At 37.3% G+C, this 24,862-nt stretch overlaps 2 protein-coding genes across 11 annotated transcripts in view; both read right to left on the bottom strand.

The window, feature by feature from the left end:
- Nucleotides 1-775: 775 nt before the first annotated feature.
- On the bottom strand, nt 776-10,135 carry LYVE1 (lymphatic vessel endothelial hyaluronan receptor 1). Its single transcript, XM_039707275.1, has 6 exons — nt 9,999-10,135; nt 6,520-6,679; nt 6,286-6,425; nt 3,778-4,083; nt 2,901-2,979; nt 776-2,183 (listed from the first exon to the last, which is right to left on the bottom strand). Exons 1-6 carry the CDS (start codon nt 10,078-10,080, stop codon nt 1,997-1,999), a joined length of 954 nt encoding a protein of 317 aa, XP_039563209.1. The 5' UTR covers nt 10,081-10,135; the 3' UTR covers nt 776-1,996.
- A 1,171-nt stretch (nt 10,136-11,306) lies between these two features.
- Nucleotides 11,307-24,862, bottom strand: part of IRAG1 (inositol 1,4,5-triphosphate receptor associated 1) — a 96,154-nt gene continuing 82,598 nt past the window's right edge. For 8 of the 10 annotated variants that reach the window (XM_039707266.1, XM_039707269.1, XM_039707267.1 and 5 more), the window contains 8 exons: nt 24,090-24,221; nt 23,178-23,319; nt 22,474-22,523; nt 20,830-20,937; nt 19,561-19,628; nt 18,143-18,262; nt 17,404-17,535; nt 11,307-16,447 (listed from right to left, as the gene is read on the bottom strand). In XM_039707266.1, the coding sequence (XP_039563200.1) occupies nt 16,207-16,447; nt 17,404-17,535; nt 18,143-18,262; nt 19,561-19,628; nt 20,830-20,937; nt 22,474-22,523; nt 23,178-23,319; nt 24,090-24,221 (993 nt within the window). In that variant the 3' untranslated portion in view covers nt 11,307-16,206. The remainder of the gene's footprint in view (nt 16,448-17,403; nt 17,536-18,142; nt 18,263-19,560; nt 19,629-20,829; nt 20,938-22,473; nt 22,524-23,177; nt 23,320-24,089; nt 24,222-24,862) is intronic. The other 2 variants (XR_005627249.1, XM_039707273.1) reach the window with 2 other exon arrangements.

Raw genomic sequence — 24,862 nt, 5'->3', positions numbered from 1 at the left:
GAGACAATATCAAATAGAGTACTTGTTGGTTAATACTTACATCTGCCTTTATTCCATACAGAGCAGGATAACTCCTTTACCCCCTGTGGTGTTGGCATAAAGTGAAATGGAGGGGCAGATCAAACCATGTGCATGGTCAGGTAGCAGTGGGAAGATCAGGATGAATGCTGAGTTTTTAAGGTACATGATAAAATAAGACACTTAGAGATTAAGACAATATCTTATTAAAACAGGGTAAGTTTTTTTTTAGCAAGTAAACACTTCAGGGGAAAAAAGCACCCTTATTTAGCTCTAAAACAGAAGCAACATCATAATTATCTCTTGGCTGTAGGGAAAAGAATAGAGAAACAGGTAATTTCTCATCTTTAAAACATGGAAAAGAGAGGCAGAAGGGAGATTTAAAAAATTTCCCAAACTACCTTTGAGTCCACTACACTTGCCTGTGTCCTTAGGCCCGTTTGCTACTCTGGCACCCTCATGACTGGTGGCTGTGGCTCTTCCTGATGGCCTTACTTGTGCTGTCTACTCCTCACAGAGCACTTGCCTTCAGGACACAAGGTGTTACTGTGATGCTTTGCAAGGAGAGGAGTTACTTAACTGGCTGGGAAAGCTGTGTCTAGTGCTGTCCTCTGGTGCACATTTTTCTGCTAAAATTCAGCTGATGGACATCTGAAATGAGCAGTTTTTAGAGCTGCACTGAATCACTTGGAGCCACAAAATAGTTCTGAACTATCAAAAAAAAAAAAGGCAAAAAGAGAAAACAAAAAACAACCCAGGAAATCTCTTAAGAATAATGCTAGAAATACACTATAATTCATTACTAGTCGAATGTATAAACACTGGACGTTTTAAAATTTATGTGAATGAAAAATATCCAAGTTCATCACCCAGTATCTCACACTGTTGAAAACACAATATAGGTGACCTGTTGTATTGCTATTTTGCTATTTTAAAAATTATTATTATCTAAGACTATGTTTTTTTAAGCTGTCTGATGGAGGAAAAATACTTCCTTTGGCATAACAACCTCCTTCAAACATAAAGATGAATTGTCTAAATTCTTTATTCAGGAAAATATTTGATAAACTCCTAGTGTTGTTGTAACAACTAATTACTTCTGTAACGTTATGGTTATATGAATTCCTTTTACCATGAGACAGTTTTCATGAGAATAAATTGTCCAGACAAACATATCCACCATAGTTTATTTTTTAGGGAGCACCGTAGACATCCCATATCACCTGAGACCTTTATTATGAAAGCCACACTTAAATACACACAAAAGATCTCCAGCATAAGTCTTGTTCAAGGATTTTTTTGTCCCCCTCTGTCAAATATCTCATGTGGAAGAATGCTAATGGTTTCAATAAATAAAACAGTAAATTATGATACAATGAAGGTATCTAAGTAAGTTATTCATTGCTGTGTATACATACACACACACACATCAGCATCTTTGTACCCTTCTTTGGGCAATGGAATGACAGTGGGTTAATCCTTTGAGTTTTTACTGCCTTGTAAACAGAACTGTTTCTTCTGCTTGTAAACAGACATTTTTTTAAAGCAGCATGCAACTACTGAATGGAAATAAGCTAATCTACATGAGGAAAAACTACAGTGCCAGTTTTTATTTTAGGCATTAGGCTAGCAGACATCCTCCAGCCAGATATAAAAATCTTTTCATTATATAGTGATCTAAATTCCATGCAAATAGTTAATGTAGTGCATGTTGTTAATAGCATATTCCTAATTGCTTCTTTATTAAAGATGAAAAATGAGCTGTAATATGGATTTGAAGAATTTATTTCAAGTAAATAGGATACCATGTTCTTCTGCAAGAATATTTGTTGCCAAAGAAGTAATTATTAAAAACCCAAGGTTTCATATGTTAAAGGTGGAGAAAATATAAGTATTTACAATCACTTATGTTTAAAACCACTGCTAAGCTCTGTGTGCTTTATTTTATACTTCCATCAAGAACTGTACATTCTTTCCTTTAAACTTCTGCTTCTAGACATTTTACTGTGGCCTCAGGCTTAGTTTTACACTCTTCTACCTTATTTCCATTATTCTGTGTTTCCTTCTCAGGTGTTTGGTCATTTGATTTTGTCTCTTTGAGAGCAGTAGTTACAACTGTTTCTTTTTGCTGATTCTTGTTTAAAAATGGTAAGGTTTTCTTGTACCTTTAAAAAGAAAAAAAAAGATAGTAAAGCAGAAATACTGACATAGTTTGGTAGTATCACTCAAACAGCTAGAATTAAATCACCATACTCAAGCAGAAGTCTCTCAGAGGATAGTGGCATGCTACATCATTGTGCTTTTTCCAACAGTGTGCTTTCTAAAGAAATATATATTTTTTTAAACAGACAATGTATATTCAGGATTTGTGGTACACAAAGATACAGCTGTCTGGGCTGGGGTGGGAAAACTGCACACTTTTTAGTAGCATTTAATGATGCACTGTATTGAAGGTCTGAGCATGACAAATGAGTTCAACAATTATTTTTTTTCTGGGCAAAATCATAATGCAATAATAAAAACTTTCACTTTGAGTGTGACATTAAAAAAAGGATAAAATTGGTTTATGTATGAACAGATGCACATTTCAGTGTTGCTATTTTGACACAATTGGAAATGTTTCACACTAGATATGATAGATCAATTAAAAGTAGGCAATATTATTTTGTGCTCCTGTTCTAAAGCAGGGAGTGGCAACAGCAACAACAAACTTATCTGCATAAAAACAGGGTTTAAGATTTTTTAAATTTGTGCAACACTATTATGTCATCATCACTACTTCTCCGTTCTTCAGTATATATTTTAAATATTCAGTGATTGCACTTCTAGGAGTTAATTCACTGCAAGAGAGATAAAAAAAAGACAAACAAAAAACAACTTACTTTTTGATATAACAGACTGCTAGAACAACAGAAATAATGAAGAAGACGATTGCCAGTACAAGAAGTGCAGTGGGGATACCTGGAGATAAAAGTGACACAAGCACAGAGTTTTTATTTATGTATTTAAAGCTGATGTTCTGAAGGCTTAAGAGCAAAAATATGGATTCTTCTAAAACCAGCCTATTATAAGCCTACATACACATGAAGAGTAGAATATTAGAAAGATCCAAAGGTGAGTGACTCCTGCTCAATTCTTTCAGGATAGCCTAAAACTGGTATTTAGGCAATCCCTGACAGATATTTCTCTAATCTGCTCATTGAAGGGTTTTTACAACCTGCTTGGAGAGCACATTCTTGTTATTAACTACCCTTACAGTTGGCATGCCTTGCCTCATATTTGGTCTGTTTCTCCACTGCTGTGCATTAGGATTGCTTATTGATTGTTTATTCACACCTCATATCTCAAGAACAATTCTCCTTAAAACCAAAAGAAGCCAAGAATGTTTGAAGAGCCTAGTGAGTTTACCATTGCACTGAGAATGTTTGCCAAGATTTTTTCAGAATTTTTTTTGACCCAAATCACATTAACCAGAAAGAACTTACACAATTTCACATTAAAATTTATGATAAAGTATAAAAGCAGATCTTAGTTCTTCTTAAAAACTATTTTAAAATCCTCTGCTCCACAAGCCTTGTTCTGCAAAACCAAAACACTCCTATTCTGCCTCCAGGTTCAGCTATATCAATATGGATGGTGGAGCAGCAAACAAAATAGCAATGAACAGTTTGACTACTGACTTCTACATAGACTTCTTTAATAGAGCTATTCTACATAAATAGCTCTATTCATTAAATAACTACCACATAAGGCCTTTACCTCCAAAAACAACAGCATCATTCTTAAAGGCCAGGTGGGGAGTGTGCTTGGGAGAGTCAGTGGGCGCGTGCTCCTCTGGCACTGGTGTGGTGGTGGGCCCCTCTGTTGGTGAGAGCGTTTCAGTCACGCACACCACACGAAATCTCTTTCTCAGGAACTGTTCTGACTCAGTCACAGTCACAGCAGACACTGCTGTCATGTTCTCAGTCAAATCAGAGACTGAATATGAAGTTAAGTCCCTTGATGCAGTTGATAAAGCAAGTGTGGTTGTAGTTGGGTCTGGTTGACAGGAATTAATCTGGACATCTGCAGCAGGGAAAATAAATACATAAAAGTTATGTTGGATGCCAGTTTTGTACTTACTGCACACACATTTATTGAAATTGTTCCTCAGTCTTTCCCTTCTGGAAAATTTTATTTTTTTGTTCTCAAAACTTTTACCCAAACCTGGCAAATATATTCTATTTCAAATATGTGATTACAACCTAGATTATACAGCTTTTATCATTACTCACATAGTTACACACTCCTTTGAGCAACCATGGTACTCATTTTATTATTCCATACCAATGACTATATCCCTCATGGAAACTTAGAGTAATACTGCACATAAAACCCAACAGTATAACCTCCCACAGAGCATGACATCTAATATTCAAAATTATTTCAATTATATTATATGTTCAAAATATATTCATGTACTGTTGATACTTGAAAAATTAATTTGATTTTCTGTAAAATAATGTAGCCCATAAAAGTTTCAAATAAATCAGGCACCAGCATGAGTTAATAAAAATATTTGATTGTAAGTGGGGAGGAGAGGATGGAAAGTAAAAACTTCAGGTTTGAAGAAAAATAAGTAATTTCCAGAAATTAAGTAATTTAATAGAAGTAGGTGTTGTCTATATAAAAATGTATGTGCAAGTGAAGTTTTTATATGGAATTGAAAAAGCTGAGCACTGAATCAGGCTCCTGTGAAAATTCTACTTTGCTAGTGAAATTCTGTATTATGTAAAACTATAAAAATTTCACTAAAGTAACAACCAGGTTAACATAAATAACAAGGAAAAGATGTATGTGCTGTTTCCCAAGTGAATCCCCGTGGGGAGGCTGATGACGCAGTCACCTTTACAGAATGAACTGCCAAAGGGCAGGGGCTTGACACTTTTTCCACTATGGTTTTTCAAGAGCTTTTGGCAAGTTTTTTGGCACAAGAAAGTTGACAAAATGAGCTTCTGACAAATATTTTGGAATGAAATGGAAAAAAATGCCTAGAACAGGCAACAGTTTGGAAAGAAAGATAAAGAACTGCAGAATCATCTCAATATGAAATATACATTAAATGGTTTCCTAACCATTGAGCAAGCTTAACTTTCTTCACACACTCTAACAGCATATATGTATTTATTTTCTTTTAATTCAAGCAAAACAAAGCAAATAACTTGGAGTTACTTGCTGCCTCTGTAGTATTACCCAATCGACCCAACACTTTTGATGCAGAATAACACATTTCAGGGAGTGAATCACCATGTGGCACAGGCCTTCTCTCTATACCTTTATCCTCAGTCTCTTTGGAGCCTCCAATGTTCACAGTCACCAGGCAGAGTATCAGGTCTTTACATCTTTGCATCTCCATATTTCTCCTGCTTTCCAACCCTTGTTCACACAGTGTTGCTGAAAACTTTCAGGATTTTTAACATAGCCTCTTGTTCTTGTTATCTAAAACTCATTGGCCAAGTCTAGAACTGATTATAAATAATGAAATGATCCTTTATTTGGTCTAATTATTGGGGTATTTGTCATGTAATAACCATAGAGATGGGACACACATAGAAGCACAACATCTCTAGTTACTTATTTTTAGTAGAAGCCATTAAGAAACAATATTGATACATTGTGCTGAGATCTAACTTATATCAAGTTCTACTGTTGGACTTCAGTCTGTAAATAGCCAGTCAGGGGAAGGTCAGGTCTTTTCACACTTAGGGCAGTGCAAATTTAAAAGAGCTGTTGGATTTTACTGATTAGGAATCTAATTAATTTTATGGTCTCTTGGAAGTTCTGGCTTATAGTTTAATTTGACTTAATGGATAGACCTCCCTTTATAAAAAAAAATTCCAATTTTCCTGAATTACCTCACTCTTAGCCTTTTTGCAAGAGTAGACACACAGACACCCTGGTTAAAGATTCAATCACTCTCTTTTAAATTATCATGCCCAAATAATCAAAACATATTAAAAGCATTGTGCCAACATTAAGTAATGGCAAAAACAACTCTTCCTCAAGAGCTTTAATGGTAGCACCACAATATTAATTGGGATTAACTGAATTTGCCTTTTCCATTTCTTGGAAGTTTCTGAGCTAAGAACATCTTCATAATGTTTAAAACTGGGGAAAAGTGTCAACAAATTATAGGAAACAACTCACTTTTGTGAATTTTTCATGCAGATTTAAAAAATCTAATATAGTCCAAAACACACAGAAAATGCAGTTGTCATGCTTACATACCTGAGGAATTGAAGCAGTAGATATGAAATTTTTTATCCTTGCCAGCATTCCATTGTGCTATTCCAGTTTTTCCCTGACCACATTTCTGGTTGGATGTTATCCGAGGAATAACAGCAAATCCATCTTTCACCCATCCATAGCTACAATAAAAAGGATCAGTGCTTTTAGTATGGGGTTTGTCACCAGCCTCAGCTGTGTGTGAAGGTGTTCACTAAAGGTGATGATGGCACATACTTGCATGTTTCAAAGCCATGTTTCAAAGCCTCTTCAACTTGTATTTTACTTGCCAGCTCTAGGTTGAATTGATTACATCCATTACTTGCTTCTGAGAAATTCGCTTTCTGATCAAGATAAATTCCTATACCCTTGATCCTGCAAGGTGAATTAATGGAACCTGTAATTAAGCCATAAAATAGTCAAGGTTAGTATTTGAATATTAACATTTATTCCTCATGAAGAATTTAAGATCAACTGAACTGAACATTTTTAAAAGTTTCTAGCTTGAGGATAGCAGAAAACTAATTTCTAGCATAAAAGACATTTTAAAAATAGAATGTATTTTTTGAACACAATAGTCTGAGATTTCAAGAGCCTTTTCTGTCATTAGACTAAATGCATACGCAGCCTTTTTTCTTTCTTTTCTTCTTAAAAATAAAGCTAGCTGTTGCACCAAGGCGTTGATTCTGTTATTACACCCTTCTTATCGAGATAGTAAGTTCTATAACAACAAAGGAGTTACAAGTAATTTTTCATGGAATTAATATACCAATAAGAAAATAAAAATATTTTATCATTTCTGATGTTCCTTATTCCTTCTATATTTTTTTCTGGCTTTTTTTCCCTAGCTTTGCATGATGCTTCCATCCCCCAGCCACTGTCAAGTGTTCCATTTACTGTGTCTGGCAGGGAGCAGGAAAAGAGGACATAGGCCAGGTGAATTTAACACTTTTCCAGGCAGTTCATCCAGCTTTCTAAACAGCCACAGCTGGCACACTCTATGTGACACCTGCACTAGCAAGTGCATAGCTCAGGTTACACCTGCTTTTCTTTCTCATCTGTGTTAAAAGCATGGGACAAAATTCAGGACTTGGCACAAATAAGGAGAAAGGGTATTACTATTTTGCTTTTGTATTTTACTGGGAGCATTTACCGGAAAAAAAAAAATATTTTGGAGTTACATAGAGTAATTGTCCTGTCAAATGAAACACTTCAGCATTTCATTACAGACATGTCAGATAACCACCAGCCACAGGTGTTACTTACTTGCTCAATATGATTGTCAGACTCTATTCACTAGGTGTGTACATTAATGTGCATTTTATAAAATCTGTGCTTCAGAATACAGGCAGTCCATAAACTCTCAAGGCAGGATGAAGCGATGCCTCCAAATCCACCCCATGGCCCCTCAACAAGACAAATTAAACTGAATTTTATGAATGAAAAGATTCACTCTTGTGAAAAGCCACTCTTGTGATGAGAAGGGGATAAAGGTGACTAAGTTTGTGTGGAGTGCTAAGAAACCAGACAGGCTTTTAGCTCCTGCTCCCACTGGATGTGGTGGTCTGGAAATGGCTTTTAGAAAATGATGCATCTCTGCTGTCCTTACATTTAGTTTAAATATTTGGAAGAGTAGTCTTTGAATCAGGTGGCTTTATCTCAGCAGAGAGGGAAAGCCACTGAACCCTTGAGCAGTCCCCCTCAGACAAACTGTGGCTGCATCCAGCCCTGAGCTGAACACAAGTCAAGCCCAAACACATTGCAGGGGGCTGCAGAGAAGCCCTGGTGCTCAATGAAGGTGTGTGTGCTCTTAGCAAGGACTTCAAGTCTATCTTCTTTAGTCTATTATTTTCCTATATTCAGATTTGAGCCAACACAACTTTTAAAAAATGTAATGTTGAGAAAGAAAACTTCTCAATGACCAGTTTTACAAATTTCAAATAAAGCTGAGCAGCTGACTGAAAGGAATTTAACAAAATGTTAGAAAATTGCCTAGGTACTGCTACACTCATTAGTCATCCAATTACAGGACAAATATTTTCATGTGTGTATTGCATGATAGATACACAGCATAATATAGAAACTCAGTGCCAGAAACTTATGTTGCAAATGATAAGAAAAGTGACTCTAAGATATGGACCAAAGTTGTGTCTTAAAATTTGCTAGGCCTTTTAAAACAAAACAGTGATTCATTGATGTATTTTGTTAAAGTTATGAATTTCACACTGTGAGGAAGGAATCCAAAAAGAGAACAGTAGTCTCTTCGTAGCTCATTAAATCACCTCTGAACTCTGTTCTAAAGATGACTGAGTTTGTACAGGAGGCAGACTAATCCTTTAGAAGTACATTATCCTTTTTGGTCCATGAGCTGCACATAGCTGTACTTTAAGCTCTGCTCTACTTAGGTAACCTAGTACTGGCACATTCTGCTCAGTACTTTGGTCTTGGGTTAAAAATTTGGTTTACTGAAATAAGTGAGAAGACCTAGACAGAAGACTCTCACAGCAAGACAAAGTTGCCACAAAACAGGAAGAAAATTGTTAAGTTTTTGTAAGCTGTGGATGTTGGGCTTGTTGTGTATTGGTTCCCATTTTGTTTTTTTTTGGTGGGGGGAGCGGTTGTTTTTCTCTTTGCCTTGTGTCTAAGCTTCGCTTTGATTTATTAGAGTTCCCTTTGGCTGCTGGTGTCAGGGAGCAGCAAGCGTGAGGCAGTTCCACAAGGAAAGGGGCCAGGAGCAGAGGGTGACAGGCAGGGTTGTGTCCTCACCAACCAGGGCACAGACCCACAGCACCTCAACAGCACCACAGTGGGGATGGTGACAGGTTTCACTGCACCCAAAGAGCAAGACAATGAGTCAGACATCCAGAAAGTCCATTTGGGAACAGCAGGAGATGGTTCTACACATATCTGAAGTCTGTCCTGGAGACAAGGTTACCTACAGCCTAAATCCAGAGCCCATATGTGAAGCCCAGACAGCAAATCACTACCACAAAACAGCTCCAAGACACAGCCGGAGATCAGCCCTGAGCTTAGCTGGAACTCTTGGAGCCATGAGGGTGCATGAGAAGGTGTCCCAAGGAAGGGTACTTCCTCAAGCTCTCCTTTTCCCCAGTGGAAATTGTACCGTGCTGGTTTTGCTGGAGGACACTACTGTTGTTAGGTACTCCAGTCCTGTGGAATTTCAACAGGACTTGAGCATCTCATTCACTCAGTCTGGAAGTCTTTTAGTAGGTGAGAAAATCAACTGTCTACAATAACAGTATATGTTCTTTAACATAAATAGAACAAGCATTAAATCCTTGAAAAACAGCAAAGCATCTGGAGGCTTTTCGTGTGCATTGAGCATCTGCAGATATCCCAGCAGCTACTGCAGTAAGGATGGATTATGTCAAGTTAACAATGGAATTTGAAAGAGAACTGGTGTCATGTTTTGCTCTGGTATTTAAAATGATACAAAATGAAGTTACATTTCAACAGATCTGAGTTTAATCCTAAATGCCATACCAGATCTTTAAAATAAGCAGTTTTGTGGCATTTAGATTCAAAGATTTCAGCATTTTCAGCAATTGAATTGAAACAATGAAGGTTTTCCTATATACCAGTTTTTGTTGCACTGTATTCTCAAAGTCCTGTGGCTTCCTCTGCCAGAAACACATTTACACACACTCCTTCCCCAAATTTTTTTGCTAGACTTTAGAAAGTGGAACTTTACATACCTGTTACAAAGTAATTTTGAGCCAGGAATGTCATAACCCAGATGAAAGACACTGCTGAGGTAACTCCAAGATAATTTGCCATTGCCACCAGCTTGGAAAACTCAGAAAAGTAGGAAATTCAAGGTAGTTTGTCTCCTGTGCTAAGGAAAGTGAAGGTATTGGATGCTGTCAGATGACGAGATGACTTCTGGAAAGCAACTTCAGCTGTCACTGCAGTGCTTCGTAGAAAGAATGGCAGAGCCAGTGCGGTGACTGTCCCACTGCAGGGCGAGGTCACGGAGCGGAAATCCCTCATCGCCCTTTCCACTGGCTTTCATGTGGGGATTGCTGGAAAATGTCACTGCTGCTGATTCACAAAGCACGGCTGAGGAAGGGAGATAAGGCTGTTACACTGCTAAGTCAGTAAACGCTTCGAAAGGAGGTTTTCTTTTGCTGTTTTTTCCTGTTTTACCGATGAACAGATCATTATTCATGTTGTCTATTCATCTGGTAAATAAAACAAATCTTCTATTGTATCACAATATGCCACACAGGATTTTTCTTTTTTATTGGAACTGGAAGGGCATCCATTCCCCATTGTCCTATTTGTATTGATGGTGTAGTTTTACTTTTTTTTTCCCTTAGAGTTCCAATGCAAAATTAGTTCCTATAACACAGAGGTAATATGAAACTTATATATTAAGAGATTTGCAGATACACTACTGTAAATGGGATTCCTTTTGAGACCATAGGTACAGAGGTTGCAGCCAGTGCCATCATTGCTGCCTTTTGTGACATTCCAACAAACAGCAATTCCCTTGGATTGATTCAAAACACAGATGGTCCTTACAGCTATAACTTAAAAAAACCTTCAAGAAGTCTTAGCAGATTTTTTTTCAGAGATTCCAATAAACACAGAGCAGGAATGGAGTTCAAGGGATGGGCTAATTCCTTTAGTGTCAGTCATGTCTGCTGTATCTGCATTATTCCTGACAGATGTTTGTCTAACCTGTCGTCAAAGATTTCCAGTGACAGATTCCTAACATTTCCTTTAATGCTCTTGTTCAGTGCCTCACTATTCTTTATAATTCAAAGGTGTTCCCTGCACTAACTTGACTTAGCTGTTCCCTGGTATAAACCTGTCACTGCTTTCCTGCTGGCAATGGACATGGAAGATAGTTTACTCCCTTATGTTTTGCTACCATTTTATGTTTTAAAGAGTTATGCCTCTGCTCCCAGTTTTCTTTCAGCTAAGAAATCCCTGCTGCCTCACTCTCTTGCTCCATGTGATGCCTTGCTGATGCCAAGACTAATTAATAAATTGCTTTACCTGCTTTACAGTTCAGAATGGTGTCAGTCTTTTTATTTTTGCAGCAGTATGATTTTCTTACATCATGTTCAACTTGTGATTCAGCAGACTTTTAGATGTCCAGTGTCTCCAGACTGTTTTCAGAGTCCTATAAACTCAAGTGTAACAGTGTAAAGTTACCTCTTTAAACTGTGGTTTGGATTTAGAAAGTCCTCAGTTAATATATGAGATAGCATTAACTTTTAATGGGACACAGGCACATCTGCAGCAGCATGTAACTGGCTTGTTAGATGGTGCTCTGTAACACAGACAGGGCCTGAAGAGAATGCTGGGGGTCAGTGAGATCACGTCTCCATTAGCAGTGATGAAATGAAAATTGGGTTGTGTTTGGGCTGTGGTTTGGAACTGAATTTGGTAAAACTCAAAGTTCTAGCCCAAATTTCTGTTCCCTTCCTTGTGCTCTACTTACCTGCCCCTACAAAGCCAGGCAAAGTCAGATACTGCAATCAGATTTAGCTCTCACTTGAAGGTTGTAAGAGGATTCACTGGCATTTACAAAGTAGAAGCAGAAAATAATTATTAGCTATTCTGTAGCTCTCATAGACTATAGACTGTGGCTGTAAAATACTGACAACATCAAACAAAATCTTTCCATTGAAAATACTTACCTTAAACTGCTAAGTATTTCCTACCATGAAAATTAATAAATAGCTGGGTTTCTGACATTTTAAAATTGCATGCTACTTGTCCTGCCAGATCTTAACATTTTGTGCCTTGGCCAAGTTCCTTTAGTCAAACTCTTGATGTTTAGTAGGATTTTTGCTGTAAAAATGAGATAAACACCTTTGCAACACCAAACAATATGAGCTACTTCACAAGGTCTTACAGATTAGGAGAGGGAGAACAGAATTTTAGAAGGACAAGGCAAGACTGAAATAACTTTGTTTTTTGTGTGTTTCTTCCTTTTTATAGTTCAGCTGCTCCAAAATTGCGTCGAAGATCACTTATCTGGACTGTAACAGTACAAAAGGTCTTTAACCTTTTGGTGTCCTCTTCATAATCAGTGTGGTAAAAAAAACCAGACCTGTACTGAATGATTAATTAGTCTTTGACCTAAATACTTATTGTAACCTATATGAAAAATTGCCAGCCTTTTATGTCAGCATGTTTTAAAATGCTGATGAGGATTGCTAAACCGAAAACTATTGATAAGGCAGAACACATGTAACTGTTCTCTACAATAATTTCAAAAGGAACCTTGAAACCTGAACAACAGTAGAGGAAACAAAAAAAAATGTTCACGAGAAAATACAAATATCAGGGTCTTTCCATGGAAACAGTAATTCCTTTCCAGGTTGCTGATGTCCTAGAGTTTGTCCCCTGGCAGAGACCATCAGAGATTCAGAACTTTAGGATTGATTCCTACCCACTGTCAGGCAAGTCTGCTCCCCACTAGACCCAGGCTTCCCAGAGCTCCCAAGTCCACAAAGCAAATAAAGACTCCTGACCTTTCACCCTCAATCCTTGGGTTACAGATCTCCCTTGTGGCTCCCATGTTCAGCCTCCTCCGGGACACATGGCCTCCCTCCGAAGCAGGAGTTGAACTCTTCCCAGGATATTTCAGCTTCCTCTCTCAGCTGGTTTCTAGGGCATGGCAGGGATGATCCTGTTTCCAAACACTTTCTCCATTGACACAGGAGCTTGCTTTCCTCTTCTGTACCATTTTCCTGAAGAACTGGAAGACTTAGAGCAAGATCCTCAGAACGTGTAACAGTGTATACAAGGCAGGACGTATTTCATGAGGACATGGCCAGCAATATGTAGACAGAGCACCCCAAGGTAAAAACACTGAGAACTTTGAAACCATAATTTTATTTCAAAACTCAAGTATGTGATACTATACAGTACAATACCAGCACACTTGTGCAAAATCTTACAATATTACAAATTTAAATATGATACACAAAAATAGTGCCCTTTTGAAATTCCTTTTGCTAGAAACATTTGTGCTGTGCAGGAGAAACCATAAATGTGTCTTGTTAAAGCAGAAAAATAAATATTGCACCTCAAGAAAACTATTTCAGTGTTAATAGCATAAATAATAGGTCTGTTTCTTGTTATCTGATGTGATCTTTGAACACAGAAGAGGTTGTTCGGCTTTTTTTTCCAAATAAAGCAAACTAATATCCAACAGATAAAATTATATTTAGAGTAGTTTTTGAGCTTCATCTAGTTTCCTATTAAACAAAAGGTGTTTCAATTAAATAACTGAAAAATATAAGCATAGCTATTTAGTGTGCTGTTAGTCATTGTGGTTTGTTATTTTTAGTGGACAGTTTGCTCAAAGTAGTTATAAAAAGAACAATTCTTTTTTTTTAGTAAACTTTATCATCATTTTTGCACCCTCACTAAAATCTCTTGCCTCTTTCAGTTCATTTGTGGCTAAATTATACTTACCTCATACATGCAAGTAGTTCAGCTCAAATCAGTAAAACTACTTATGGGAATTGTCCCTTTGCACTAATTCCACAAAAAGCCAGTGTGCTGAATTTTAAGAGGATGGAGAGCTCACTCACCCACTGACCAAAAAGACCTTTTCACATGCTTAACACTAAGCAATTAGAGAGTCCTGTTGATATCAATAACTTTTTATGTGTACTTAAAATAAATTGTTGGACTCACGACAGTGCAGATGTAAATAAAAACAAATTAATTCAATTACAGGCAGTGTTAATTATTTTTCTTCAGGGCAGCTCAACATTTCCACAATCACATAAATATGTGCCATAATGTTTGGCATAGAAAAATCTGAATATTTAGAAGTATTTACTTTCAATTTTATCGCCTTGTTAAGTTACCAATGTTATTTGTAAAGAATATTAAGTTAAAGAAGTTGATTTTAGTAAAGTATTCAAGAAACAACTGATGAGTTTCTTCAAATACTGAAAGTACATGAAAGGTCACAGTAGTTCTTCACAGTCAGAAATTCTAACTGAACCCGATTCCAAGTAATTTGCAAAAATCCTTCTCTTTATTCTTTACCAATTGCAATTTTAGACCAAATCACACTTCCCCGTTATCCTTTTTGAACTTCCTTAAGCACATTATTCCTCAATATATATACTTTAAAATTTAAAAAAAAACCCCTTTCTAATTGCTTATAGACTCCCTTCCCCACCCCATCCCCCAAAAATGTGGTAGTGGTCCACTTTTTTTTTTCCTTTCCCCTATAAATATGTTCTAAGAAATATATGGCCAACAAAAATTCACAAGCAGGATATTTGTTGTTAGTGCCAGGTATATGAACTAAATTTCTGACTGAGTTAGAAACCTGTTTTCTTTGACAGCTTGAAGTTCAGTGTTTCCACCAAAAAAAGACAGGACAATATTGACTGTATCAGAACTGAAATTACAGTACTTCATAACACTCTTATCCTTCTGTTGGAAAACAGACCCATTTCTCAACCAGAAAATGCCAGGAGGATGCAGGACAGGAGTGCAATCGAGGGTCACACTGGATTTGCCGTTGTGGCCGTAGCTATGGAAACACAAACACGGTTCACCTTCCCTCAGAAGTGATGCTCAGCAGGTACAAATGGCCCACCTCCACTGACACACATTTTGGTCTCAGCCCTAGGTGCTGGGTTTTGTACAGGTAACGGCTTCACCATTTTCAAATTGCTTGTCCAAAAATTTCAGGCTTTCGCATTCTTGTGTAAGAATTCACAACTCCCAAATAGGCAGAACTGGCAAAAAATCTGGGCAAAAGATTATTCTGACCTGAGGTGGTAGTTCAGCTTTGGAAGTGTATCAGATCAGTTTTGGTCTTGGCATTAGATTCTGAAAATGAACTACTGAAAACACACAGTGAGCTCTCCTAAGGCCTCACTGCAACCACGGCCTGATTCATGCAGGCCCTGGTTGGGGTCTGGTTGCTCTCAGGGCTCTGCTCCTGCTGCAGATCTCAAAGAATGCCTATTTCCAGTGTTAGCAGGAGGGCAGAGTCCACTTGGTGTGGTCACCTCCATACAGAGGTTTGAAGAGCTTTTGTTTTCTTTTTCAATCAAGAATTGAAGATTGCTTCCCATGCCCAAGACTGTTGTGTTTTGGGCTTGGGTAGCACATGGACCCTTCCAGGCATCTACCACTTTTGGCTGTAAGCAGTACTGACTCTGAGTGGCATAAATACATTTTTGGAAACTTTTATATCTCAGAACTTTCCAGACTTATTGGATGGTATCAGATGTGCCACCTAGACCCCATTTTAGGTTCTGTTGAGTACCCCATTAAAAAAAAGTGGTGGTCCCATTCTTAAAGCATATCATAAAACACATTTATGCATGTACTTAGCATTCCATTTAAATAATCATATAGACAATTCCTCTTATAAAATTACTTTAGCAGCAAGGCATTTGGTCTTAGAATATAATTATATTCTTCCATGGAAGTGCTTCTATTTCTACTCAATAGTCATGAATAAGGAATTTAATTAGCCTCTTAAAACCCAAAGGACTTCAATGCAATTAGTACTTCAACAATCAACAGTAAATTCAGGAAATGCAAAGTAAAGCATTAACTGCAAATGCAGGTTTTATGATGGTTTTCAAAATGTCAATGTCCTGTGCAAATTGTTATTTTAAATGTCTTGCAGGTTGCTGATTACTGCCACAGCCTTACCATGATTCAACACTACTTTATTTCTATGAGTCTTTTACAACAAGAGGACGGACAGGATTATTTATCAGATTGGCATCTTAGCAAGGAATGCTCACCATGGATCCCAAACCTGGTGGTGTAGAGTAACTCACTTGCCTAAGGGATCAGTGGGACAGCCACAGGGATGACTAAGCACTACCTTTAACAACGGTGCTCTAATACACAAACTTGCTCAGGGACTGTAAGGGTGGGGTTGTCCCTCTGTTATTCCGTGCGTTGCTCCTGTCGGAATCCTGAGTTCCACCAGGAATACTGCTGGGCCGCAGAGCAGCTGGCCTTCCCTTCAGGTGCCTCTGACTTTTCATCACAGGAGTTGTAGGAATGGTAAATTCCCAACACCACAGCAAAAATGACTATTGCAGCCACCACAAGCCACACCACATTCCAGTGTTTGCACAGTTTGGGGTACAGGATATATAAATAATTAATGATGACTTCAAGTCTGCTGTAAAATAAAAAGAAAACTATTATATATTAATCAAATGCAAATTTATTATTTTAAGCTTTTCAATTTGGAAGGTGTCATATGTGGTACACCATCTTTTTTTCCCTATACAAACACCTTGTCAAAGAAGAATCAAACTGTAAAATTCTTTTATGAAGAGCTGTACACTCAGATATTCCAAGTCCAGCTATTCTATATGAGTAATATTTGTGAGACAACTGGAGATTAAATTTGAATCCTATTTCTCCCACCTGTCAGCTGGCACATCTCAGAGCTTGGTACCATGCAAAATTCTGCACTGTTCATACCTTGATCAACTAAATTAAGCATTGGAATATGTGGTAAACATTTCTTTCCAAGAATGTCATGACTAATGAGATGGTTGCTCTCTGAAGGCAGCTGAAATCTGAAATCAGCAGATGTTTATAGCTGTAATGGTTATGGAATGGAGATGAATTCTTCTGGATTAGGTAAGGATCCCTGCCTTAACCTGGGATTGGACACATTCCTTGCTTTGGTCAGCATTCAATGCCTCTGTAATGTACAGACAGAGAGCACTGGGTGCAGATGGATGCAGTGTCACTTCAGTGACAGGAATGACACACAGCACCAATTCATGCTCCTGAATTACAACCTTTATAAGGCAGTACATATTCACAGAGAGATGCATTTTGGCATCTAAAGAACTTTTATGGACCATGCTTCTACCTCAAATCAGAACCAAACCCCAGCAAGATGAAGCATCGTGATGTCAACACACAGCTTTAACGAAAATATAAAAATCAAAAGTTTTGTGTTTTGCAACTGTTTTGTGTTAGAATATTACTTTCTGTGAAAATGTTATTTGAATATGCTTCCCCAGGAGAACATGCCAAAATGATAGTATAAAATGCCTGGGTACCATGAGTAGAAAAAAGTGGCCTCTCTTGTATGGGCATATTACACCACTGTCTCACCTGCTTTTCAGATTTTTTATCTCATCTTCATTTTCACTTTCTTCATGTTCCTCATGGCTTTCTTTGGGTGTCTCCTCATCTTCTTCCTTCAGCTCCTGAAGTTCTTTGGTTTTCTTCAAGGCTTCCTGATATCTTTATCAGATAAAACATTTATTTCTTAGTGTAGGATGAATAAGCATGATCTTATTTAATGAAAAATTATCTTTATGTTTTGTTATATGTAATAAAACACAAGCAGAAGCATTGAAGCACCTGAGTAAGAGTAAACATTAGCTGAAGACCGTGAGTAAAGCACACAGACAGCCACCCTTCCTGAACAGAGGATTATATTAGAGCTGACACCAAATTTATAATTCTGAACAAAAAAAAGTTGTTCTCCACAGAGTACAATTTCTGTCTATAGTAAAGGAGCCAGTAAACATTTCTCTATAGCTCTCCATCACTTTGAGTATCCTCTACTTTTTTCCTGGAGAATAAATGCAATTCAATGCTAAAGTCAGATGGCATGCTGGATTCTGCAGGAGAGGATCAAAATTTGTCTCACTCTTCACATAATGCAAAATTCTTTGTTTGACATTCAGAAACAGATCCCAAAGTTTTTAACTGCCTGAAAACATGCTGTGTGAAGCACTTTGTGACACCAACAACATAACTACTGTATTTAAAATTAAATTTTAAAAACACATGTTCTCCTCTGGTAGCACATTTTACAGATTTAGTTCACAAAAAATATTCCCACCCCTTGTTATATGCTTCCTCTTCTATCTTGGCTTTAGTTTCAGCACTGATCTCTTCCAACCCACTCTGTGTCAGCACAGAAGTTGAGGTTTCACAGTCAGGTTCTCCATTTGACTTCCCACTGCCAAGACAAAAGAAGCAGACAGAAAATAACATCAGGAAAATGTGCTGTATTTGGAGCATGCTGCAATTTTGTGAGTCATGATTTGTCTTTTTCAATGTACATTGAAGAAATGAAATGTCTTTCAAAAGAAAAAAATTAACACTAAGAAAAATATTAAGATGTTTCAGGATGTTGTGATTTAAGAACAATTATTATGCTTCTAAGGTAAGAAAACTAGCATTTTAATTCTTTAAAAAAGAAGAAAAGAGCCTTTCGTTCCTGGCTCATCCATGACATTTATTTGCTATTCATGAAAACATTTCCCTCAACTTTCTAAAACTCATCTTAGACATTGTAACCTGCTACATAAGAGGAACACAACAGAAGTAATGTCAAATGCTAATTCAACAAAACATGGGGCTTTTTTGCCTTTTGAGTATTCTCCTGTGCTGACTTTCTAGAACTTTTCTCAAGTACAAGTTTGGAGTGTTTAGCCTGAAGATAAGCTGGTTTATTTTGCTGTCTTCTTGCAGTGCTCTCCTATCATTTATTTTAACTGGGACAGAGAAGTTAGTGACTGAGACACAGCAGATCTATCAAAGTCAAGGTTTAATAAGCTCAACAACGGATCCCATTTCAACTTCTGGAATTTCACCCTTTTTGCATGCTTTCTTTTTCTGGTACTAAAGTAGTTCAACCTGATTGACACCATCTGTGGGCAATGGATTTTCTCTCAAGTCATATTAACAAGAAACATTATTTTCACTTGGACTTTAACCAAACCATGAGTATAAGCTTGAAGTGCTTAAACACACAAAACTGTACTGGTCTGGGTAATTCTACACTACTTGACCAGCTGGCCCATGCACACACACTTAGGCTCAAACATGAATTTCAAGTTCTGCCTCTGCTGCTTGGTAACATGATTTGTTTTCCTAGGTGTGAAATATTGATAAGGGTTTTTTTGGTTGTTGTATTTTCTCACAGAATTTCTGTGCAGTTTCAGAAGATGGTCTAGATCTTGCAGAGTTCTTTTGAATAGTAGCAGCCAGTGCTGTAGTTCCCCATTTTTGTTTTCTCAGTTGTTGCATACTTACATTTGCAGTAAAGCCCAAGGTAAAACAAGGACACAAGATAAATTTTTTCCTGCCTCAGCACTAATCTAAAATACATGAAATTCACAGTGAAAGCTTTTAATTTGCATGTTTAAAGCATTCTAACAAGTAGCAGTAATATCACTACTACATAATAATTCTTTAACTTATCATTTAGTATTATAATTTACTAGATAGTGAGATGGCCTGGACAAAACTCACTTTTCCAGAAGTGCTGGCAGAGCAGGAGTAGATGTTAGGCTGCTCCTTCCATTACTTGGTGATTCAGTCTGTAAGTAAAACACAGCAATAAATGTTGCATTCTTTAACTAGTTAACATTCATGACTAAATAATTAAATACCAATTAAAATTCATTAATTAATTTCTAATAAGTGTTCAATAAAATTACAAAGGCAGTGTGCTGCTTAGGTTTCCTTCCCATATTCATGAGCAAAGTATCTTTAATGTAGTGCTTCCACATTGCTCCCATTAACCAGAGCAAACAATGGACTTGCACACTAAGAATTTTCTCTGGCATTTCCTTCTATCCTGTTTATTTTTACCCAGAAAATGTTCTCCTTCATACATTGGTCACTGACCAATAAAATTATTCTCTTGCTCCTCTCCTATTATCCTAAGAACATGCATTTATTAGCTGAGTTTTCAATGGGAAATTTTAAACAAAAATCATTCATAATAAACCATGGCAAACAAACACACCTTGTTCCTGAAGAAATTGACTCTGAGTACATAATAAATAAATTGCACAAATAGATGCTTTTCTTACAAGGAAAATAGATAAATAGCTTTAGCTTCTCAGCAAAACCCTCATTTAAATAACCCTATATTTTTAACAGAAAACTCCATAACATTAAGGTTATATCTCATCTTAGCTCATCTCTGAACAGTGACTATGTCTAGCAGTTTTTCTCCAAAGCATTTGTATGGATTTATTATGTTCAGATTAAAATTTCATTTAATTTATTAAAGTTAAAAAAAAAAAATTCAATATAGAGGCTGATGGCTCCACTGATCCCAGATCATCACAGAAGCTCTAAATTGCTACCATGAACATTTCTGTACATTAACTACAAGTATTTCTGTCCAGTGGGCTTCTGGCAATGAAGAACAGCAGTCCAGCTGTGTTCTGTGGTTTCTGGTTGAAATTTCTCTTCTACAGTGTACAACTATTTTCATTACTTCTTTCCTGTGTGTTATTTCAGATTAAAAGGCAAATTGCCTCACCAAAGTCCAATGCCTGTGAATCAGCAGCCTGCCCTATTCAGCTCTTCCCAAAAGGATCATTCATGGAGGTAGATTGCAATATCTGCTTACACAATAGGAATTACCTCTGTCCATCCCCTGCACAGGATGGAGTCAAAACAAGTTAAATCAAAGAAAAGCTTTCATTTTACAATAACTATGGCTTGGCCTTGTGCAAAAGTGGTTTAGACAAAAACTGGTAACTTTAAAATGTGGGTTTTACTTACCAGGGATGGCATTGAAGGTATAGGTGAAGCTGTTGGTGACTGACCAGGAATGTTCAAGGAGTTAAATTTAGGAACAACTGCAACACTGACTCTCCTTCGAGGCATATTCTGGGAGAAAAAACAATTATTTTTTCTACCATACAAGACAGAATGAAGAAAAATTCTGTGGGTTGATTTGTGTGGCAAAGATGTAGGTCAGTGTCCCCTTTGGGAAACGGAGAGTTGGGAGCAGAAGTAAAATAAAAGGTCATGGTTTTTCCCAGAAATTCATCTTCTACTGCCTGGTATGTATGGCAAGTGCTCAATGTGAAATGAGGTGTGGCACAGAGATGCTGCTCTTTTCCCTCCATGCTGAAAGCCCAGCAGTGTAAATCACACAACAGAAATGTTCTGAGTTTATGTTGTCAGTTCTTATCATAGGCCTTTATCTTTGATGAAAACAGATGCATAATGAAAGTGCCAGTGTCACAATGACTGGAAATAATGAAGTCACACATGAAACTCTTACCTTGCTATGCCCTTATTATGATATACTGTACCCACTATAATATATTAATTACATGTAAACATATTAATTATAATTTACTGAAGCAAAAACACCCATTCCTTCCACAAAAGAGCAGCCCCTTCTCCCCCACCCCTGAATTGTTTGATAGCATCATGCAACACTGCTCATATTTCCCAAAGATCATAAAAATTCTTTCTTATGATACACACATGCTAATTGTAACAATATATTCTAGCTCAAGTACAGATTATGCAAATTTTTGTTGTCATTTGGTATGTAGCCAAATGCTTCATCCTATAAAATCTATGCTTCCAACTAAGTAAAAATATCAAAACACTTATAGCATCTAACAGCTATGTTTTAGTGCATATCCAAACACTTTTAAGATTGTTCTCTAGACAGCTTTACAGGAAAAGAGTGAACACAGCTTTAGTGAATACTTAGGAGTCTCTCCAGGATTCTGGTTCTAGACAAAACCAACCATACCTATTTATTAATGACAGTTTTATTTAATATGATCCTGAAAAACTAAACTGGAAAGTTTGCAGCCATGGAAGGCAGTCCATTCTAGTGTTTGACTTCTTTTTTTGTCTCCTCTATTATTTGGACTCATCCCTGTTAAACTTAGTCTTTTTTTGAGACCTCTGCTTCAACCTATGGGGTTCTGATTGTGAAATCCCATCTCGCCCTCTGCATGTTCTGTTCTGTAATTCTTTATACCCAACACTCAGAGGTGGCAGGAATAAACTAAACCTAAAGAACTACAACCCAATCAAATAAAAATATGAGAATAAGCAGTAGACTGAGTATAATATGACTGGGTCACCAAATTTTATGATGGTCATACTGGGACTCATGCCTCCCAAATCACTGGTTGCTTTAGGAAATTTTGTAACAGACTTGATCTCCAACACTTGGAAGTTTTGCAGAAGTAAAACACTGGAGTTCCCCATCAGGGTATTGCACAAAGCCATACTAAGTCATGTATCCAAAACAGCAAAGCACATGCACTAAATTGCATAAATGATAGTGAGAATTTACCAGCACTGTTTGAGCACAGCCTAAAGAACTGAGTGTATATAGACAAAGAAATGTCACTACATAAAATGTTCGTTTTCCTTATATTGCAGAAATACCTTTCCAACAGTGAGAGACATGGATCTAGAGGAACGAGGAACCCCATCTTCTGCACAGAAACAAAGATAAAGAACAGTCAGGCTATGTGAGTATCTCTAAATAATATTAATAGAACCCTTGCTTATATTTCAAACTCAGATACAGTATATTTACACAGGGTCTGTAAGTGACCATATATTTATTGCCATACAGCTGTCTTCTCAATTACACCTGCACAAGAAATGTGAAATGATTGCAAATAACCAAAGCAGTACTATTTTCACTGAATCAGGCAAAAATCCCACTTATTGGCCTCCATATACAAGTTTTTGCAAAGGAAAATCCTCATATTTCAGTTTTCAGCAAAGGAAAGAAGAGGTTGCAAAAAGACAGTGTTTTTAATAATGAAATTTTGCCTTCATCTGGACCTAAAAGGTATCTGCATTAAAATTGTGCAGATTAAATGGATTTGCAAAAGGCCACGAGAAAATATTATTGGATCTCATCAGAATTTGGTAAGTGATAGGGACTTCAAATTATTGTACTATAGCATTAAGTATGGCTCATATGAAACATCTTAACTTATTTCTGTAACTTTTGAAAATCTACTCCTGTAGATCAGAACTTCATGAACAGATTTCACAATACTTTACTTTAAATCATTAATAGCACCAACATCTCTCTGAATTAGAGGCAAACTCTTAATTTTTTTTTTGGTCTTTACCAGATGCACCATAGGTTCTGCTAGAATTCTGATTGGCAAGTTTCTTGAACTCCATTAGTTCAGCATGATCCTTTTCATATGTCCTTTTCAGGTTTTCCACATACTGCATCATTACTTCTGTTGCCTTTGACATACGCTTCTCCTAAGGAAGAAAAGAAGGAAATATCCAGGTAACCTCTACGCATTGCCAGCAAATCATTTGCCTCTATATGTATGCTCCATGTCAGGGCTAAATCTGGAGCTGTGGTTCTTAAGGAAATATTGGTGCCTCCATGACTGAAAATTCCTAAGATAATTAGAAGAAAATGCCAGTTCATATGCATTTCACAGAATATAATAATTTATTTTGTCATATATTCAGAAACTGTGTTTGTGTGCCTATCTGATTACTCATGTGGTATACCACATTTGTTTTCAAACACTCATAGGTCTTAGTCACTGGCATGAATCTGGTTACTTTGGAGGGTAGAGGGAAAATTCTTAAATCTGGGAGGGTATTGATGTGTTCTTATTTATACTCACTCTGTCCTCATATTCTTTGTAATTGACTGAGCTATTGCCAAAGGCAGGTGACTGAATTAGATGAGTTTTTTGACCCAGAAAAGTTCTTTATTTTTCCTTAATAGTTTTATAATGTGCTGCACTGATTTGAAAATAGTTTCTTGTGATGCAGCTGTAGCTCTGAATAAAATATATGCTCCTGTTGTACAGATGTTAAGGAGCTTAATGGGCAATCTTCTGCTGGAACTCTATTTCCAGGATGCAGCAGTGTGTTACCTGACACTACAACAGATGTCTTTAACCTGTCAAAACGGCAAATAAAACTCAGAGGGTGAACACAAGCTCTAGCCCAGGCTGGCAAAGAGTGCTCCTGTGGATCCAGGACCCAGGTAAAGACCAGGATGCCCTCACCTGGCGAACGGCTCCGACCATCTCGGCGCGGCTCGAGAGCCTGGCAGCCAAACGCCGCAGCACCGCGATGTCCTCCAGGAGCTTCTGGTAGGCTTCCCTGTGCTCATAGTGGTGCCACAGGTGAGCTGAAGACTGAAACAACAACACATCAATTCTATCAGCATGTTTTTTGTTAAAATGGAGTGGCCAGAGCCTCAAAATGGGGTGGAAATGTCCAGGCAGAACTCCTCATGGAGAGATTAGCCCCAGAGGGGTGTCAGCACTGCCACCACACCCAGCCCAGAGTGCTGCTGCCCTGGTGCTTCACTGCAAGCTGCAGGAACACAGTTTGAGGAGTTAGAGAGGGCTCACCACATTTGTGATACTTCCCTTCTGAAATCTGAAGTGAAACATACTCTGCTACCTGTTGTTCTTTTAAGTTTTTCTAAGCCTTCTGATGTTTACATTCTTGCAACAAACTTTTTCACACACTTTATGTAAATAATTCATTGTTTTGCATTCTTTTATAGAACAGAAGAAATTTGATGGACTGTTGGTTTGTCCAGTGTCATTAGAACACCCTCCAATCCACTGTCACTTTTGGATATCTATAAATGTTGGAGTAAAAAATCAAAAATGCTTTTTTTACCTTAAAAAAGCTGCGTATCTGTGTCGTGTTATTTATGTGTCCTATAACAACAACCTGTAAACTCTACAAATACTAAGTTAATTTCAACTAGCACTTAAAAATGATTGCTGAGGGACAAAGGGCATTTTAATTTTCTGGACACAAG

The sequence above is a fragment of the Passer montanus genome, unplaced genomic scaffold, assembly GCF_014805655.1.
Source record: "Passer montanus isolate IOZ18808 unplaced genomic scaffold, ASM1480565v1 scaffold2, whole genome shotgun sequence".
NCBI classification, from domain to species: Eukaryota; Metazoa; Chordata; class Aves; order Passeriformes; family Passeridae; genus Passer; species Passer montanus.
The sequence above is the reverse complement of the archived record's forward strand: the minus strand, read 5'-3'. Positions and strand labels throughout refer to the sequence as shown.

Coding starts and splice junctions, on each gene's coding strand:
- LYVE1 (XM_039707275.1), bottom strand. CDS start 10,080: ATGGCAAATTATCTTGGAGTTACCTCAGCAGTGTCTTTCATCTGGGTT. Junction 2,980..3,777: donor TGATGCTGTTGTTTTTGGAG/GTAAAGGCCTTA, acceptor TTTTATCTCCAG/GTATCCCCACTGCACTTCTT. Junction 2,184..2,900: donor GCAGTCTGTTATATCAAAAA/GTAAGTTGTTTT, acceptor TTCTTTTTAAAG/GTACAAGAAAACCTTACCAT.